Raw genomic sequence first — 18,503 nt, 5'->3', positions numbered from 1 at the left:
AATGCAATGACATATTGGTGGTTATTGAAAATGGCATGTGGTTTGTATAGATGGCTAGTCGGTCCAAGACCTTCATAGACTTTGATGCGGATTGGGGTGAAACAATACCCTATGAAGGGAGGTATGGCCTGAATAATTTCTCAACTATATATTGTGTATAATTAGTGTTGTTTGTGTGCTGACTTGAATGATGGTTTAGGGTTTTTGTAAGAAAGGGTGCTAGGTGCCCCAAATCCAACGATATGGATAGGATAGTGAAAACATCATTACTGAAAAGCCTATGAATGATTCGAACCCCATACACAACATCGGGCCATTGTTGAAGATGCCAAACTAAATGGTGAGTTGATGCACATTCTTGTAATCATTATTGAAGAAAGTATATATTGGGTTTTTCTAATGCAAATGTCACACCAATGTTGTAGTGGACCCTATGTCCCTCTTCAAGTGTGGAAGAGACTCAACATGTATCAAATGTCACACATGTATCGTTGGAGATTCATGTAGAAAAGAGGTACAATGGTTTCGTAAGAAAGTTGAGATGGAGACTCACTTACAGAAGGCACATGGCATTCGTGTAATATTGCCTCGGGTTGAAGATAGAGGAAGAAGAGCAATCGATCTCCATGAAGAGCACAACCACCTCATTCTTTAGCAACTACAAAAGACAACGATCGATAAGGCATTTTTTGGATTCGGAGCTAAAGTACAATAGATCACGCCAATCGTACATGAGGAAGTTGAAGGCAAAGGTGATTAAAATCTTTAGAGCCACTCCGGACACACTTCAAACATCCAACGAGGCTGATTTTGTAATATTCTTGGCCATATCAATATGGTTAATTTTGTAATATCAAATCAATATACAAATCTCATTTTGGTTGTATATGACTCAATGTGAATCTTATTCAATGTGGAATGGCATGACTTGATGAGTTTGAGATAATGGATTAAGCCTTCTATTTTTGAAGTTTTTAGATTCATACCTATATAAATTGTGTATGCAATGCTTTAGTAAAAGCCTGTTTCTTGGTTGCATACGCCCTAGTAAGTCAATAATGAAGAAGATAGGCTATGTGAACATTGCACTAAGGTACACAAAGTAATCTACAATAATGTTATATGGGGAGTTGAAGATTATGTTTGAAATGCTCAAAAATCAATCAATGATATATATCACTTGGAAGCTTAACTGATTTCAACATTCCAATTTTTCCAATGAGGAGCCCAACTCATATCAAAAGAGGGATCCCCACACATTAATGAGGAGCAATACTCATTAATGAGGAGCCCAATTCATATCAAAGAAGGGAGCCCGATTCATTAATAGGCAGGGTGCCCAACTACGTGAAATGATGGTGTTGTAATGATCATACTAACGATCACACTAAATTGATTCACCAAAGTCATTAGCATGCACTAAGAGCTGAAATCATTCACTTCATTCACAATCTATTAATAACTCGCACTGATTTCATTCACCATAGTGATTAATCAAACCACATAAATTATTCACGAACAGCGGGCATTTTCGATCATTCACTAAGAGCTGAAATCATTCTCAAAGTGTTGAAATTATTCTTGAACTAAATCATTGAAGAAACTGAAATTGTCTACTTCATTCATGTGCATTATCGATCATATGGAATTAATTTGAACTTCAATCATTGGCATTCATTTGAATTCATTCACTTTATTCATTGGCATAATCGCTCACATTCACCTCAATCATTGGCATTCTCGATCACATTGTATCCGCTCACTTCAATCACCGTAGTAATCGACCACAACCATTTATGGAGAGCACAATGCATCATGGTGTCTTTACCATGTCGGAAGATGAATTGGAGGATACATCATGGTCGTCCAGTGCATTGTTTGTATCTAAGGTCTCAGGGTTTTATATAGATTTTTATCCTTTTGCTGGAAGTTAAAAGCTATATAACTTTTGAGGTTCATTTCTGACACGGTGGTGGTAATAGTGTCGGTAACTATTGGTGGAGTCATATCTTCTTATGTTGGCTCATGATCCATAGGTAGAGAGTATTCCATGGTATAAAGTCAAATAATAAAAATAAAGCCCAAATTACGAGAGTTAACTTGGAACATGAGTGAGTTGCATATTAAAGTGACAATCAAACATAGCCCAAATGGTAAGAGTTAACTTTACTTGAACAAAAGTGTTAAGGGTTCGATGTGGATTAGAAGGATCATAGGGTAAAAGATCTACCATTGCAAAAGATGAGAATTCATCATGTTGTAACTTGTAGATGCAAAACTATCATATAATAATTGTGGAAGCTAAGTGGCCATCTAGGGAGAAGTAGTGGTGCTTGCCATTCTATTTTTATTTGGCAAATGAGCTCTTGAAAGTTGGGCACAAAGGTACGGTCAACAACATATGGTTAAGTGTTTAATGATGACAATTTTACACCTTTTAGACTATTACGGCACCATGAACACATTTAGTAATCAAGGCGTTGAATTAAATACCACTATTATGACCCCTTAAATGTAAATGAAGTGTAAAGTGACTACATACCCTAAACCAAATGTCGAAACCCTAAAAAAGAAAGAAATCAAAGAAGAAGAAAACCAAAAAGAAAGAATTCAAAGAAGTAGAGGATTTGAACCGTAGACCTAACATATATTAGACAAAACTATAACCACTACCCTATTCACTCTTGTTTTGTACATGATTGTTTTATTTTCATTACTTTTACTTTTTTGAGAGTCGGGCTCCTACCCAAAGTTGGTCGGGTTCCTCGTGGCAGAGGCTGTCCAACAACGGGGCTCCTGGTGACAGAGTCCAGAGATAGTCAGAGAGTCGGGCTCTTGGTGACAGTCGCTGTCAGCTTTTCATCCACATTGGACGGTGGAGATCGCATGCGCCATCAACGTTGCGACCTGCACCGTCCGCGCCCGCGATTCCCTCACTTGCCCTCTTTAATTTTTGGTAGTAGTTAGTCACGAGCATACATACACATACACATACACATCCTACATACACATACATACACATACACATACACATACACATACACATACACATACACATACACATACATATTACATACACATACACATACACATACACATACACATACATATTACATACACATACACATACACATACACATCCTACATACACATACACATACACATACACATACACATACACATACACATACACATACACATACACATACACATACACATACACATAGTCACATACACATACACATACACATACACATACACATACACATACACATACACATACACATAGTCACATACACATACACATACATATTACATACACATACACATACACATCCTACATACACATACACATACACATACATATTACATATTACATACACATACATCTCTCTCTCTCTCTCTCTCTCTCTCTCTCTCTCTGTGTCTCCATCGATCCATCTTCCTGTGCCCCTCCCTCTTCCTGCAGATCCTGGATCGATATAATATGTGTCGCGTGAAGCTCATGCCGTAAATCTTCTTCATCTTCTTTCCTTCCCCGCTGCATTTCCAGGTAAATGAAAATCTCCTCCTCCCCTTCTTCTCGCTCGTTTCTTTGTACCTTTGGTTCCTTTGCTTTGCACCTATCCTTTCCTTTCTATTTGCGTCTATGCCATCTTTTTATAGAACTATTCGAATCTATAGTCTTGTATTGACGCTTTGGTCGTAGACATCTATATGTATAGACTTGTATCTCAATTGATCTCTTCTAAGACTTATCTTGCGCATATGGTTCTTATATAGTCCTGTATGCAAATATTTGGTGGAAAAAGGCCAGAAACTTTAGTGATATCCAAAAGTTTTGAAGGCCAGGTTGCTTCCAAATCTTGAGATTTTCCGAAAGAAACACCTTCAAATCTTGGTATATCTTTTGGTAAGTAATATCACAACTATTATCCAACATATTCTTATACGATCACCCCATTGCTTTGGCTTCTGCCTAAAACGTGATGAGTTATGAGATTCATTTTGTTGGGACGCAATGAGAACACACATTGATGAAGGTTTATGACATTTTGGCAAAATTATTTTCCTTTACTAATTAGTTGCTTTCTCTTTATGAATAGTCGGAAATCATTGGAAAATGTACGGGCAATCTATAGGAATTTAGAAGAAAGGAATATGTTTCTTGGATCTAAATAATCAAAGAGCTTGGTACATTTCCACAGCAGCCCCCCCCCCCCGCGCATCAGAAAGTAAAGTGATTGCCTTTTCATGATCTCCAGTCTGATGTATGGAAACTGTTCCAGATATTGGTGCAGACTTGTGAAAATATCATGTTATGTATTTTTTTTATGGAACTCAACTCTCCCGGGATCCTGCATTTAGATAATTATCCAGATTCGTAACCATCTTGATGAAACTATCTATGCTTCTCTTGAGACCTTATAATGATTTCCTTTCAAATGCATATGAATGACTTAAATGTAAACGTCATCTGGAGATCTATAGCCATTGTACATTAGTAACTTCCCCTCATCTTGTTCTATAGCTGTGCCTTCGCTGATTATACAAATGTCAATTTGATTATATTGATAGCTAGGCATTTATATGAGAAGACAAGAGAACTAGTTTGAGATGATGAAAAATATTGAGAAAACGCCAAAAATGGAGCCAAAATGTAAATGTAGAATGAAAACAGTAAGTTTGAATATTCAGGATAGCATTGAGTCAAAAATCGACATTTGGATGGATATTGTTAGGAATATGCAATAGTTCGATTTGAGCTGAACCGATTTGTGCAGTTGTGGCTTGACAGCTTAACTGGTTTGGTTCAGTTTAGTATACGTTTAGAAATTAAAACAGTTCGATTTAGCTTGGGGGTTCACAGGTTTTGTTTGGTTCAATTTGAGCTTTTATCAGCTTAGCAATTTGCAGTTTATCAGGCTTCAAAATGGTAACCATAATTATATATTTTATAATTTATGCAAAGTGATGTGCATTGTCAAACCATGGCTTAATGGCTGAACAGCTTAAAAGTTTGTAGAACTCTTGATCTTGAACGTGATAATTCCTCATTGGTTTGGTTTGAAAGGTTTTGCAGTTCGGTTTGGTTTAAGTTTCAAATTTTTTTAAATGGTTTGCTTTGAGACTGCCAACCTGAACTGAACTGTTTCTGATGAGTAGGTATTGTTTATACCTGTGACCTTCGAAAAGTGAGGAATGTTAAAAAGGTGGATGTCTTTTCATCTATTTTGTAAGTGTACTTTTTTGACTGTGGCTAATGTTTTGAGAGATGATTTTAACGAGCAGTTTGTGTCCATCTAAGCTCAAAATGTTAAGTGCTTAGTTATGAGATTCTCTGATACCGTAGAAAGTTCTACTAACTTAGTTATGTATTTATTTTAGTTTGTTATTCTCAAAGACAGGACAATTATTTAAAATGTAGTCTCTCCTACAGGCTTATAGGCCATTTTGATATTTTTAAAGAAGTTAAGGTATCGTTTTTTCTCCCTTGCTTGATTGGAACTTAAATTTGATATGTCCATGAGTTGACTTTTCATGAAAGATGAATGAAGGCATATTGAGGAGTTGAATACTACATTTCTAGTTCCAGTTGATGTTATGCTTCTTTCTTACTTAAGCACATATGCTTCTACTTCTGTAGAGTTAAATTGATGGTCTTGATCGTGCCCTCTCTCTTGGTTAAAAGTTTGTGATTCTAGTATTCTGGATATCTCTATCTATCTATATGCATATGCACATACATTTATAGTCTAATTGTGATTTCATTTGTGACACAATTTAATAATTGATCTTTGTGTTTCATTAAGAGTTGTATACAATCATTGATGTACGATGGAAACTTGAGCAATAAATACAGGAAATTATGGGCAAGTCTGCAAAACGCTTCTCTTATCTTCTCTTGGATGAAGGAGAGTTCTATGTTCAGGATTGGATGGTAATATGCCGATCAGGGTGGACCCACTTGAAAAACTCAGATTTCCGCAGCTTTCAGCATTGTAGACTTCAAGGACGTCTTCGCTTGTGTTCAAAATCCATATTCTTTGAACCAGATGATATAAACTTGCCAATCGTGATGTTCCCATTCAGCAAACTGATAAAAATTGAGGGTGGAGTAGAACCATTAATGTCCCCTGGTCCTGTAAATAGCAAATGGAGTAGAAGACAGGAAGGTTTTTTGTTAGAAACTACCCTATTTGTGAATATGAAAGAGGCTGGACTTGATGCTCCTTATGTCTTTGAGAAACGAGAAAGCAGATGGTGGTTTTCTCTAGAGTTTGCCTCTGTGCAGCAGGTAATCTCATGAATTTGTATCTTTTCTCTATCTTTTATAACTTTGGTGATTTATTTTAGGGTAAAAAAGGAAGGAATCTCATGAACTTACTAAGTATTAATGATTTGGAGAATTTATAGGTTATAAAACCTTAATAGCTTTCGAAAATTGAGCTAGTATTTTGAACCTGCAATTGTTTTTTGCTTATTTTCAGCAAACATTGCTTGTAATTTGACATTTGAGTATAAAATTCGGAAATTTTTCCAAACTCTGGCTATGAAATAGTCAACCTTCCAAAATCCTTGAAAAATAACCATTTGGTGATAAATGGCTCCTAATGTTTTCCGCGGTGTATTTATCATGGCATGCCTTTGGCTTTGCATGTTCAGTTTCTTGTCCAAGCACAATCATTTCTTTCTATAAACCGCTTACCACTCTCAGAGAGAGATATGGTCCTTAGCAACTCAATGGCACAAAGGGAGGCACAAGGAAGGTTTGATACAAGTCGTCTTCATGATTTGAATGAAGAAATTGTTCTTGATACTCCAGCTGCTCAGGTTAGCTAATTTGACGTGTTACCTACTTTGCACATAAATCTATACAGAATAACTTCATATGCTATTATGTTTTTGGTTATTTATCTGTAAAATGTAAGAAGTTTTTCATGCAAGAACATTGTGTTTCATTTTTCACATTCCTATTAATTCCATTAATTTTGCTTGTCTTTATGTTGGTCACAACCTTAGATACGTCTTTCTTGCTTAGGATGCTTAACCAGAAGTCATGATAAAAACTAGAAATCGTTCATTTCATTAGTTATGTTCTTAGAAGCCTGTTAGATAGTGCTGCAGGTTCTTCTCTTTCATTAAAGAGTTTAAATGTGTCTGAAACCACTGGATATTTTGTGGCGTTTCCTAATCTCTCTTCCATTGTAATCGTGGTTGATCTTTTGATCAGGTAACCCCTCTTGTGCGGGAGCCTGGGAGGCTTGTATTAACACAAACATTCCTTTACTTTCAGGTAATTACTGTCTGATTGTAGAATTGTTACGTAGCTCAAGAGATTACTATGTATTATCGTGAATAGCTAAACTATTGTCATTATGCTAGTAATTTATAGTTGAAATTCTATGTAGTAGTGGAAATGATTGTTTTCTTTATTATTTCCTCATACGCGTAGAGTAAACGTTTATGCTCTTTTTGATATGTTGATTGAAACTAAAAAGATTTTAAACAGATCATTATTGTTTCTTCAATTTTTAGCCTTTGCATAATCTCAATAACGATAGTCCGGTGAGGTCACAACCATTAAACACCATTGTCACTGTTGCAAGGAGGCGCCATGCACTTTGTCACATTGGACTCGAAATTTTCTTTGAAGAGCTTGATTTGGCTCCAAAGAACATTATTGGCAGCAGGCTTACTGAAGGGGGAAGTGCTTTCTTCACATTCAGAACTGTTGCAGAGAGAGATGCTGCATTATCTGAGTTATTGAGGCAAATCAGAGTAAGAATGAGTTTGTTCCACTTCTCTCACTCTCTTTGTGCTACAGTGTATTCTCCCTTCTTTTTTATGAGGCGTGGAACACTTGAAGAAAGGGTAAAAGAAATGTAAAACATAGGGGTCAAATCTTCATCCGGCTGGTTTGAATGGTTGCAGGTTGTCTAGTTTTCCTTATGCTTGTAGATTTTTTCTGACCAGGGTCCTCTTGGTGGGGGCAAACAAGCAGGGTCTGGAGAATAAAGCAGCTAATGCAGAACCTTTTCTGGAGGCAGACAGTCCTTGGTTGAAAAGTGTTACTAAAGCTTGGCAGGTATTTCTTTTGCCCGTTAAACTTAAAGATACAAAGAATGGAACATTTTGTCTATGTTATGATATTGCAGGAATATTTCATGCATTTATTTCAGCAAATTGTTGAGTTCATTGTGATTATTTCAACAAATTATGGAAACGTATGACCTTAAAATGGCTTCAAAATTTTATTTAGAGTTGTTCAGTCAAATATTGGAAATGAACTAGTATGGATGTCATAGGCAAAGATATCATTGCTGTAACTCAATAATTCATTTCCCTAATCTTATTTCCTCCATTTTATATAAAATGAAGAAGCTAAGAAAAATAGCTATCTGTCTTCTACACACAACTGACACAGATCGATACAATGACCAAATCATGGGTTCTGGGATGAGGAGAATCTGCTAAAATCAGAGATTTTGATGGAACTGAGTTTGTGAAGAGGTGTAGGAAGAGAGCAAGGGCATCTTTTACAGCCATTTTTTATGATCTCTCTTAAAGACCACACATTAAATCAGAGATATTACACAAAATTAACATTTCTATTCTGAGTAATGATTTTACACAATGATTCTCCATGCAAATATAGACGTTGTTGGTTAATTTAGATTGGGATTGGCCAAGGCTGGAAGGGTATTCACGGGAGCTAGGATCTGTTGGAAGATTTTCCTAAGACTGTAATGGGTTAATATTACTTTATGTGAGTTACTCGTTTTTTCATGATGCAATAATCAATGTGGAGATTGAGCTGTTGATGGTTTTGCTTGCATTTCCTAGTCATATTACATATTAATGCATGTAAATGTTATTCCATCTAACGTCAGAATATTTCATGAAACAGGAAGGAGCCATCTCAAATTATGATTATTTGATGTATCTGAATTTGGCAGCTGGTCGGAGTTTTTGTGATTTGACACAATGGCCTGTAATGCCCTGGATCTTGAAGGATTATAGGTCTATAAACCTGGACCTTAGTGATCCAGGGGTATTTCGAGATCTCTCAAAGGTGTGTCTTCCTCATTCTCATCTGGTTTCTATTTGCATTGCAATTTACAAAACTTTTGCATTTATTTTAATGTGCTGGCATTAAATGTATTAATTGAAAATAGGCATGTATTAATTGAAAATAGGCAGAAGCTTTGTAAGGTGAGGTTGCATGTGTCCAAGGGCGGACAAGTAAAGATGTGTTCATTTGTCGGAACCTTTAGAGATGTCTGCTTGAACCTGTGAGATTATATAGAATGTACTCTAGGATTATTATGGAAGATGCGATGACCAAAAATCTCAGCTGGAAGGAGTTCTTTTATGAAGTTACATTTTTGTCTTACAAGTAGTTGATCAGGATTGCATCTTGGCACCATTACCCAATTCTCATCTATAGTTGGATGGAAGATGTCTTGTGGGGAGGATATGCACTTTCAGGGGAACAAAATCAACTTGCATATCTTTCATATTTGATGTTTGTTTTGATTCCCTCATCATGTTAGCCTATTCCTTTCGATTAGCAATTAGATAGACATGCTCTGTCTCTACTTTTAACCAACACGATGACTATACTGATGTGCTCCTAAATCATCTCATGGAGATGCAATTAACCTCATTACTTGTAATAGGTTACATACTATTCCTCACTTTTGCACTTTGCCCAATTTGCTGCATAGTTTCATTCTCAAGTATTTGCGAATTGATTTAGTGATCATTAGTCCAATGGATGGGTTTTGTAAGATGCTCTCCAACAGTGGATCTGTTGTGGCCATAATGAAGGATGAAGCGTCCCAAGTATTATACCCATGTGTGTCCAGCATGGTAGCAAGTCCGTGTCACTATCAATTACATTTCTGCATTATGGGCTCATGACTTTGGTAGTCTATGTTTGTACTCAATTAGCATTGAATATATTCTATGCCCATTGTATTGTAGCTTTTAAACTTTCGTCTTTGGGCTACATGTGCTGTTTATTTTCTGAATCTGAGAATGTTGATGGTTGAGGTTGACATCCTTATTATGATAAATATGTGCATCAAATTTCGGTCACGTTTGAAATAAATTTTACTGGCACTCATCTTATTGCTGAAAGAAAGGAAAATTGCACTTCTGATCTATCTTTAACCGAGTGTAGATTTTATCACAGTTTGCAATTAGCTGTGTGATTCTACATATTTTTTAAAAAAAGTGTCAAAACAATTTCAGCCAATAGGAGCATTAAATGCTGACCGCCTTTCTATCTTTAAGGAGCGATATGGTCAGGTATAAGTTTCTGAAATACATTTATGATGGCATGTGTGTGCTACAAAATGTAAAACTTTTTCCTAACTTTTATTCTTGTTACCCCCATGAAGATGGTAGAAGATGTTGGTCCAGACCAACCATTTCTTTATGGAACACACTATTCCACTCCTGGGTAAGATTTGTTTTTTGATTGAGAATGATATGATTCGCAACCCAGTGAACGCGATTTTAAAAGGATGTTAGATATAATACTATTCAGATATGTGCTCTATTGGCTTGTACGCGCTGCCCCAGCACATATGCTTAGACTTCAGGTATTTGTTCTCTTGATTTTCTTTGCATTCCCTGATATGAATACATAGCCAAGTGGTAATGTATCTGATGGGGGCATATAATGGCGTAATGTGTATGAAAAATGGATTCATGATTTCAGAAGCAGAGTGAATGATGGACATACTAATAAGGCTCTGCTAAGAGTATTGACAATTTTGAATGTAAGAAGAGATTATGTTGGGTAAAGAAATCAGGAACATATCATAAATTGAATAGAAGATGAATGAAATCGTGTGTTTGAGCTTGAGCCATTGATTTTATCCTTCAATGAATTTAGTTTATTACAGACTAGAAATTCAGAGAGTGATGGTCTGATGAATCGTAGGCTTTGTCAAATATAGATTATGATCTAATTTGATGTATTATAGATAGCCACAGCTATTTTTACATGGTTATTTTCTCCGATTCTGTCAAACTTGTGGTGAACTATCAGGTGAGAGGTAATTCGAGGAGTTTCAGTTGGACCACAAATTTATCTCTACTATTTTGCTTTCACTATTGCTTATATTTTGCTTTCTTTCATGGATAATGGTTAGAGGTTGAGGAATTCGTCCTAGTGTTCAAGTATATTTGCCCTTCAAAAATAGCATATTATGGAATCGCTTCTTAATAATAATATGAGCTTCTAGATTTTTCAGCTTCACATTTTTGTTTAAATGTTAACTTATATGAGACCTCTTTGATGTAGAATGGTCGCTTTGATGCTCCAGACCGGTTGTTTGTTAGCGTTGAGGAATCATGGGATAGTGTGATAAATAATCCAGCTGATCTAAAGGAGCTCATTCCAGAGTTCTTTTCTCCTCCTGGAGATTTTCTTTTGATGAGGTATATATTAATAGAAAACACTTTATTAGCAGAATCATAATGCTTCATTATGGGTATTTAACTTTTTCCTGACGTATTTTGACATTTAGTATTATAAATCCCAATATATTTCATATTGATGTTGCATTATGATTCCTTATTTGGTCTGCAATTTTATATGATGTCGGATACTGAATTTGAGGTTTGTATGGTGCCTATATTCATGTAGAGGTGGCTTAAATCTAGGCGTACGACAAGGAGGTGATATTGTATCTGATGTTAAACTCCCCCGATGGTATGACCTTGAATTTATTATTTACAGAGATTTATTTTTTATGGTTCTAATGTCTGTAATTTCATTTGTAATTAATTCACGTTTCAGACTTCATGATTTGTAATTTTTGATTATATAGACCCAGATCTATAGATTTAAGGGGCACTTCTCTTAGATATCGATAATATGTCTGAAGTATTATTTAATTATTGGGATTAATGCATTTAAAGTCATAAATATGACTAACATATACTTACCTTCATTCTTGAACATGTCATTCAAACTCAAAATCTAGACCTGAAGGTGTGCTGGTGACAGATTAGGGAAGGAATCATGATGCTTATCTTGAGATGGAAACTGTTATGAGGCCTGCCTGTTACTAGTTAGCACCCTGTCTTCTTCAAATACATAGTTATCTTAGTAATGGTTTTATGTATGTGCACTTAGATTGGACTCCTCATAGTACCTTTCTTCGGTTTCTGCAGTATGACCGTAAAATAGTATATGTGTGTCTTTCTTGCCATCATGTGGTACATAACTTCATGCCTGCCTTTTCCGAGATCAAAAACTTTTCATGCATAAGAGGTTGCTGGCCAAAATGGCAAGCTTCATTAATGCTCCAACTTTCAGAGATGAGGCTCATCCATCCCTAATCTAGTAGTTTGAGGGTTATTAAAATGATTTCAGCTCTGGAGCTCTGCTAACAGTGTTAATAATGTAGTATATAATATTGCTAAAGAGGAATATGACCTCCAAACACTCAACCTACAAAAGGTCAGAATCATAGCATAATAAGGGAGGAGATTGTTTATTGATCCAAATTAGATTACTGTCCATTCATTAGATTGTAGTGGGGGCTGCGGAGAGTGACCTGGATACTCCTTTACATAGATGGGGATCTCTCAGCCATTCATACCTCATTTCCAGAGGAGACTATAGGGAAGCAACAAATGTAGGAATTTATCTTTGTGGTTGTCATACAATTAATTATGAAACCCTGCTATATAGAGAAGAAAATAAATATAGGAAGATTACTCTCTTCAATTGGTTGATCATTTGTTGAGCTTGGCGTTTGTTTTGATAACAGAGGATAGGATTGTCCTGACCGCACCTAACTCACAATGTAAAGGATGGGGTTTACCAGGAACACCTCAGATGGAACACTTCTATCTAGGTTGTCTCAGGAACTCCATCAAGGAACACTGTTCCTGGTGAAATGTATTGTCCTTTGCAACATCTAGTTTTAAACATTTCTTTGTCCTTTCCATTCTTTATTTTTGCCCCACACGTATCATGAACTGACATAGCATATCTAGGCCCATGCATGTGCCACCTAAAGGGTTTTGTAGCCCCCCTTTTGCAGAACCTTGGCAGGTAACCATTGGTAATGATACACATCATAGATGAACACTTCTTTCACTGTTTGTGATGGCATCTAGGGTTATATTGTTTAGATGAAATTAACATACTGCATTTTATGAATTTTAACATCCTCTCATTGTCTAGGTGTGCAAATGCAGAGGATTTCATAAGAAAACATCGAGAAGCATTGGAATGCGAGCATGTATCAAAAAATCTGCATAACTGGATTGACCTTATTTTTGGCTTCAAACAGAATGGCGAGGTATATAAACAGTCAGTTGAATAGTAGAAGAAAGTAACAGTAGGTAGTAAAAAATGCCTTGATTTTCGTAAGTACTTGGAAATTTGGATTATAAAATTAGAGAATGGTTGGGAGGGGAGTAACGAGAGAGGAAGATGTACTTAATATCATCAGTATTTCAAGTGATTGAAAAACTGAAGATTGATGCATTTTTGATGAATTATTTGGATAATCTATATTAAGATGGATAGCTGTGTTTTTTGGGTTGTCGTTAACTGGTGTAAGTAGGAGATGCTACAGAATCTAGAAGGTTATATGTGGCAGTCGTTTTTTGCATATAAATTTAGAAAGGCTGCAGATCATATCACATTTATTGTCTAAGTGCATAATCAATGAATTATTTTACTCTTATTTTTGCAGGCTGCTCTTGCTTCTGATAATGTTTTTCATTATCTAACATATGAGGGATCTGTTGATTTGGAGGCAGTTGTAGACCCTGTTCAACGTGCTAGTTATGAGGCACAGGTATTCGAGCTACTCAGAGGACAGATTTCATATGAAGTTGATTATTATAATCTGTGTAACAAACATTTTATTATATTTTTCAGATAAATGAATTTGGGCAGGCCCCACAGCAACTTTTCTTTGAACCTCACCCAATAAAACTGAATGTGCATTCAAAATCTGTACAAGTCTCTGAGAATTTTGGTGGAATCCTACACGATGAAGTATTTGAAGGTTTGAGATCAGAATTTTTAGCCAGGGTTATGTCTGCTGCTCTAAAGCAAGATAACCCCAGTACACTATTATCTCCCAAAGTGAGGAGTCCAATTGCATTAGAGGGAGGGGTGGAATTTCTGAATGACATAAGTACATCTAAAGCATTGGATGATCGTAATACAGAGCTCAACTCAGTAACTTCTGGTGCTGAGAGGCGGAGCTTCAAGATTTCAAGGCTTTCTAGCTCAAGGAACTCAGAAGAGGGGAAATTCTTGAGATTCGCAAGTACAAGATCTGACTATAATGCATGGGATAATTGGTCTCCTGAATCTATAAGTTGCCGTGATTTGAAAGAGAGTGATTCCGTCAAATTTGAAACGTTTCACCTACAGGAGGATGTTGAAGATAGCATCCATTTAGCTAGAAAACCTGCAGAGCTCACCCCTACTATATTTGAAAATGACAGCTCATATGACGTCTTTAATGATTTAGAACATAATGCGCAACAATTGCCTCTCCTTTCCTTAAAATTTAAAGAACAGTTATCAATGTCACAATCACTAGCATTACACAGGGGGCCAGTAAAGGCTGTGGTCCTTTCGGGAGAAAATGCTGCAGAGACGTTAACACTGTACACTGTAGGGCAGGATGGATATGTCAAGGTAAATAAGCATTGCTTGCCTACATATTTATTTTTGGGTCCTCTTATGTGCCTAAGCATGTGGCAATTTCATAGGTTTTCTCTGTGCAAGAAAATTGTCAAGTTCGAGCGACAAAACTAGGCACCTTGCCTTTATCATGTTTGGCTCTGGCTGGAAGCTATGACAAATATCCAGTACAATTTTGATTTTTTTGATCTTGCTTATATTGGCAATTCTATGCCAACTCTAATGGCAGACGTTCTAATCCAGAATTTCCACCTCATTAATTGCACTCTGTTTGGTTCTTTATGCAGATTATATATGTTGGTTCAAATGATAATTGCTTGTATGCTTACTCTGTGGACTATGACCGATTAATAGGAAAGGTATGAGCACACACTGTTTCATATTTGTATCACCAGCTCAAATATTTTGTTTCAAGTATTTCTTCCGTATATGTAAAGCTGGCGTGGAAGTCTGTACATATATTGTATCTAGCTTACTCATTTACAAGCATGTGCCTCAGTAGAACACTAGCTAAATATGGTACGAAGGAAGACCAAAGCAACTAAAATAATCAGGGCCAATCAGAAAGCCCATATATTATAATACATGACTGGATCACATATCTTGATCACCACACACTAAGCCCAACCTGTCATTTCATACAATGATGGGATGTCTCACAATCTAGGAATGTTTTCCAACTTAGGATAAAATGTTTCATAAACCGAGGCTACTGAAAAAGATGTTAGACCCAAAAAACAACTGAGAAATGCCAAACAAAAAAGGTACATGTCTGACAAAATATGAGACAATAGAGGTATGAAAACTAGTACAAATCTCTCCTGCATGGAGGATTACTCCCATATGTGACTTTCATATGGTTTTTTATTGACGTTATTACCTGTATTTCTATATTGGCAGTAATCAGTTGCTTTTCCTACTCCTAGGGGGCATCTCATTTGTAGTCATGCATTCTAGAGTATTTCCCAATGTAATGAGAACTTTCATAATGTCAATTAAGAACTTGATCAGACAGTTTTGATTCCTGAATATCATTTACATATTAATGTGCGCACACTAATCATTTGAAGGTTTGAAAAACAGATGCGGGTGCATGAAGATACTGTGACATGTGTTAAATTAGTTCACCATAGCCTTCAGAGGCTCATTACAGCATCTTTAGATTCAACTATAAAAGTTTGGACAATGGAAGAAGGAAAAGGTGGCTGGATGACAAGTTCTTCCATGAACACAGTTAGTGGGCCTGGTATGGCTTAGCATATCTGGAAAGTAATGCAAGCAAGTATCGTGAAGTCTTTTGAAAACTGTTGAATTTTGGCAGCGCGTGTACCTGAGACCCAGTTTGTTGAGCATGAAGGAGCTGTATCTTCCTTTGATGTTGAAGAGGGAGGCTATCTTGTTGTTTCTGGAGATCAGGATGGTAACCGTTAAAATCTCATACATATTTTGCATTTCTGCTAACGTGGTACACTTTGAGCACATGATGAATAATTATATTCTCATGAAGATTGGGTATCTGCTAATCATTCAGATTTCATGCTTTTTAAGGAGTATCAGAGTTTTCTGCTTGCATTAAATTTCATGAATAGGCTGTTGCTTTGTCTGCTGGTTTTACAGGGAGCATTTTCGCATGGGATATCAGAAATCCCAATAATGTCGTATGGCAGAAACGTGGGGCACTAAAAGGATCTGCTGTTGGTATTCAACTGGTTAGAAACAGTCCGAAAATTGTAGTTGCTTCTGAAGAAGGCAATATCCATTTGCTTGACGTAAGTCTTTATCAATTCAATTTTACCATTTTGAGGCATCTTTGCTGTTGAATGTCTTTTTCCAAATTAGCAAGTTCTGAGGCATAAAAAATTCATTATAATTCGTTTTTATATACAACATATGAAAAGAAGTGTTGGAAATATTTGGAAGCCAGGTCAGTTCTGTAGAAAATATGCACAATTGGAGGCCTTCATTGGTACCTAAACTGTTTGGATTACGTTGAACCTTGTTTAAGATGAATCTCACCATGTTTTTGTCAGATTGGGGGGTTTCCACATAGTTTCATATGTCACTTTGCCACTTCTCTTTCGCTATAGCAAACTTTGATCCTCTTTCTTCATGCTACAGCCCTTACAGCTAAGAAAATTCTTGCCAGAAATTCAGAGCCTTTAATGTCCTAATGCCAGAGTGATTCGTGTTTTCTGATGTTTTCCTTGATTCATGCTAAAGTATTCTTGCATTTCTTTAAAGCAAAATAGCATCTCATCTGAACACGTGCTGGGTATCCGTCCCAAATGCCACCTCTCTTTCGCTATAGCAAACTTTGATCCTCTTTCTTCATGCTACAGCCCTTACAGCTAAGAAAATTCTTGCCAGAAATTCAGAGCCTTTAATGTCCATATGCAAGAGTGGTTCGTGTTTTCTGATATTTTCCTGGATTCATGCTAAAGTATTTTTGCATTTCTTTAAAGCATAATAGCATCTCATCTGAACACGTGCTGGGTATCTGTCCCAAATGCACCTAGAAATGCCGACATATATCTATCTATTTAGAGTGGTGCTAAAACATTACCCATGTTAACAAGACATCAGCTCATTCGTCACCATTTTTGACCCCTCGCAATTCTGTTTTGTTTGCCATTTTCATCTATGCAATTCTTTATTCATTTTTCCTTAAAATTCTTTCCTTGACTGCCATTTTCAGGCGAGAAAGAACGGGTCATCCCTCACAAGATATGACTGTGGAACGGAAATAAAATGCACTGCAATAACTGGTGACACGCTTTTGGCTGGGTGGTAAGTGACATGTCTTTGTTGAGAGAGCATTTACACACCTTTACATGCAATGTTGGCTCAAATAAGTTGAAATAAATCATGTAGTGACCTCTTTACCATTGGGGAGTAGGTGCTATAAGATTCAGTGTGGGCTGTATTTCTGTGATTTTTGTGGAGAAGAAAAATTGAACCTTGTGGGGGCAGTATGAAATGATACCACAAAAGGCATTTAATGTGGAAAATCATATAAAAAAAGCCAATTATGGAACACTGTTATTGCTTAAATTAGAGGGTCATATGAATAATTAGATGCTTAAATCACAGGATGCCCTTCTTTTTACCCCCAACAACAAAAGGAGACTGTTCACCAAGTTCATAATTGACCACTGCATGGCTGCTATTGACATTTTAATTTCTAACCAGTAATGTTACATATTCTTGTTAGTTTCTCACACACCTTAATTTTTACAGTGTTGATGGTAGCTTATATACGACCCTTATCCAGCTTGATCTCTCTGGAACCATAGAGGAAGAGCCATTTCTTCAAGACCATACAGAGGCCATCAATTGTATATCTATATGTCCCAGCCAAAATGGTTCATTCTCGGATATGGCCACTGCATCAGATGATGGTTCCATTCACTTGTACAGTGTGAAGCATTTGTGAATTATAGTTGCACATTCAAAAGCTCAAAGTATAAGTACATCATTTAAGTGTGGTCATCAAACACTTACATGCCAGTGTTTCACCAAAATGCTGCAATTCAAACACCTTTATGGTATTACCTTCTAGGCTGTGTGGGTAGTACCCTTGGAAATTGGTCTTTTGACTTGCGTTGCATTGTATACATTTTTGTATAGCTACATGCCGATTGAGTCGGCACTTTCTTAAAAGATACACTCAATAATGATTCCAGGGTGTTTATAGTCATCTCAAATTCTCAATTTGTATATGTAAGCCTGCACAATTTTGTCAATCTGAAGATGAGCTGCTGCAGAATAATTAAAATACATATGTATCTTTGGAATTGATGTT

The 18,503-nt window shown here is 36.4% G+C and overlaps 1 protein-coding gene across 2 annotated transcripts; it reads left to right on the top strand.

Annotated features, from left to right (window-relative positions):
* Window positions 1-3,394: 3,394 nt before the first annotated feature.
* On the top strand, window positions 3,395-18,503 carry LOC147856987 (uncharacterized). Of its 2 annotated transcripts, none has more exons than XM_087328266.1 (22): window positions 3,395-3,533; window positions 5,838-6,298; window positions 6,667-6,834; window positions 7,235-7,297; window positions 7,540-7,782; window positions 8,006-8,089; window positions 8,912-9,076; window positions 10,261-10,317; window positions 10,410-10,471; window positions 10,559-10,613; window positions 11,321-11,457; window positions 11,666-11,731; window positions 13,217-13,334; window positions 13,734-13,838; window positions 13,922-14,695; window positions 14,770-14,868; window positions 14,989-15,060; window positions 15,785-15,947; window positions 16,023-16,121; window positions 16,319-16,470; window positions 17,397-17,488; window positions 17,939-18,503. In XM_087328266.1, exons 2-22 carry the CDS (start codon window positions 5,870-5,872, stop codon window positions 18,132-18,134), a joined length of 3,399 nt encoding a protein of 1,132 aa, XP_087184392.1. In that variant the 5' UTR covers window positions 3,395-3,533; window positions 5,838-5,869; the 3' UTR covers window positions 18,135-18,503. The 2 variants fall into 2 exon arrangements, with proteins under 2 accessions (XP_087184392.1, XP_087184391.1); XM_087328265.1 differs by having other exon boundaries at window positions 3,395-3,553; window positions 5,864-6,298.

Source organism: Azolla caroliniana, unplaced genomic scaffold (assembly GCF_043228905.1).
Source record: "Azolla caroliniana isolate FFs.n. ecotype wild unplaced genomic scaffold, voAzoCaro1.0.p SCAF_12, whole genome shotgun sequence".
Lineage (NCBI taxonomy): Eukaryota > Viridiplantae > Streptophyta > Polypodiopsida > Salviniales > Salviniaceae > Azolla > Azolla caroliniana.
Note: the sequence above shows the minus strand (reverse complement) of the source record. Positions and strands in the feature narration are given on the sequence as shown.

Coding starts and splice junctions, on each gene's coding strand:
- LOC147856987 (XM_087328266.1), top strand. CDS start 5,870: ATGGGCAAGTCTGCAAAACGCTTCTCTTATCTTCTCTTGGATGAAGGA. Junction 6,299..6,666: donor AGTTTGCCTCTGTGCAGCAG/GTAATCTCATGA, acceptor TTGCATGTTCAG/TTTCTTGTCCAAGCACAATC. Junction 10,318..10,409: donor TTAAGGAGCGATATGGTCAG/GTATAAGTTTCT, acceptor ACCCCCATGAAG/ATGGTAGAAGATGTTGGTCC.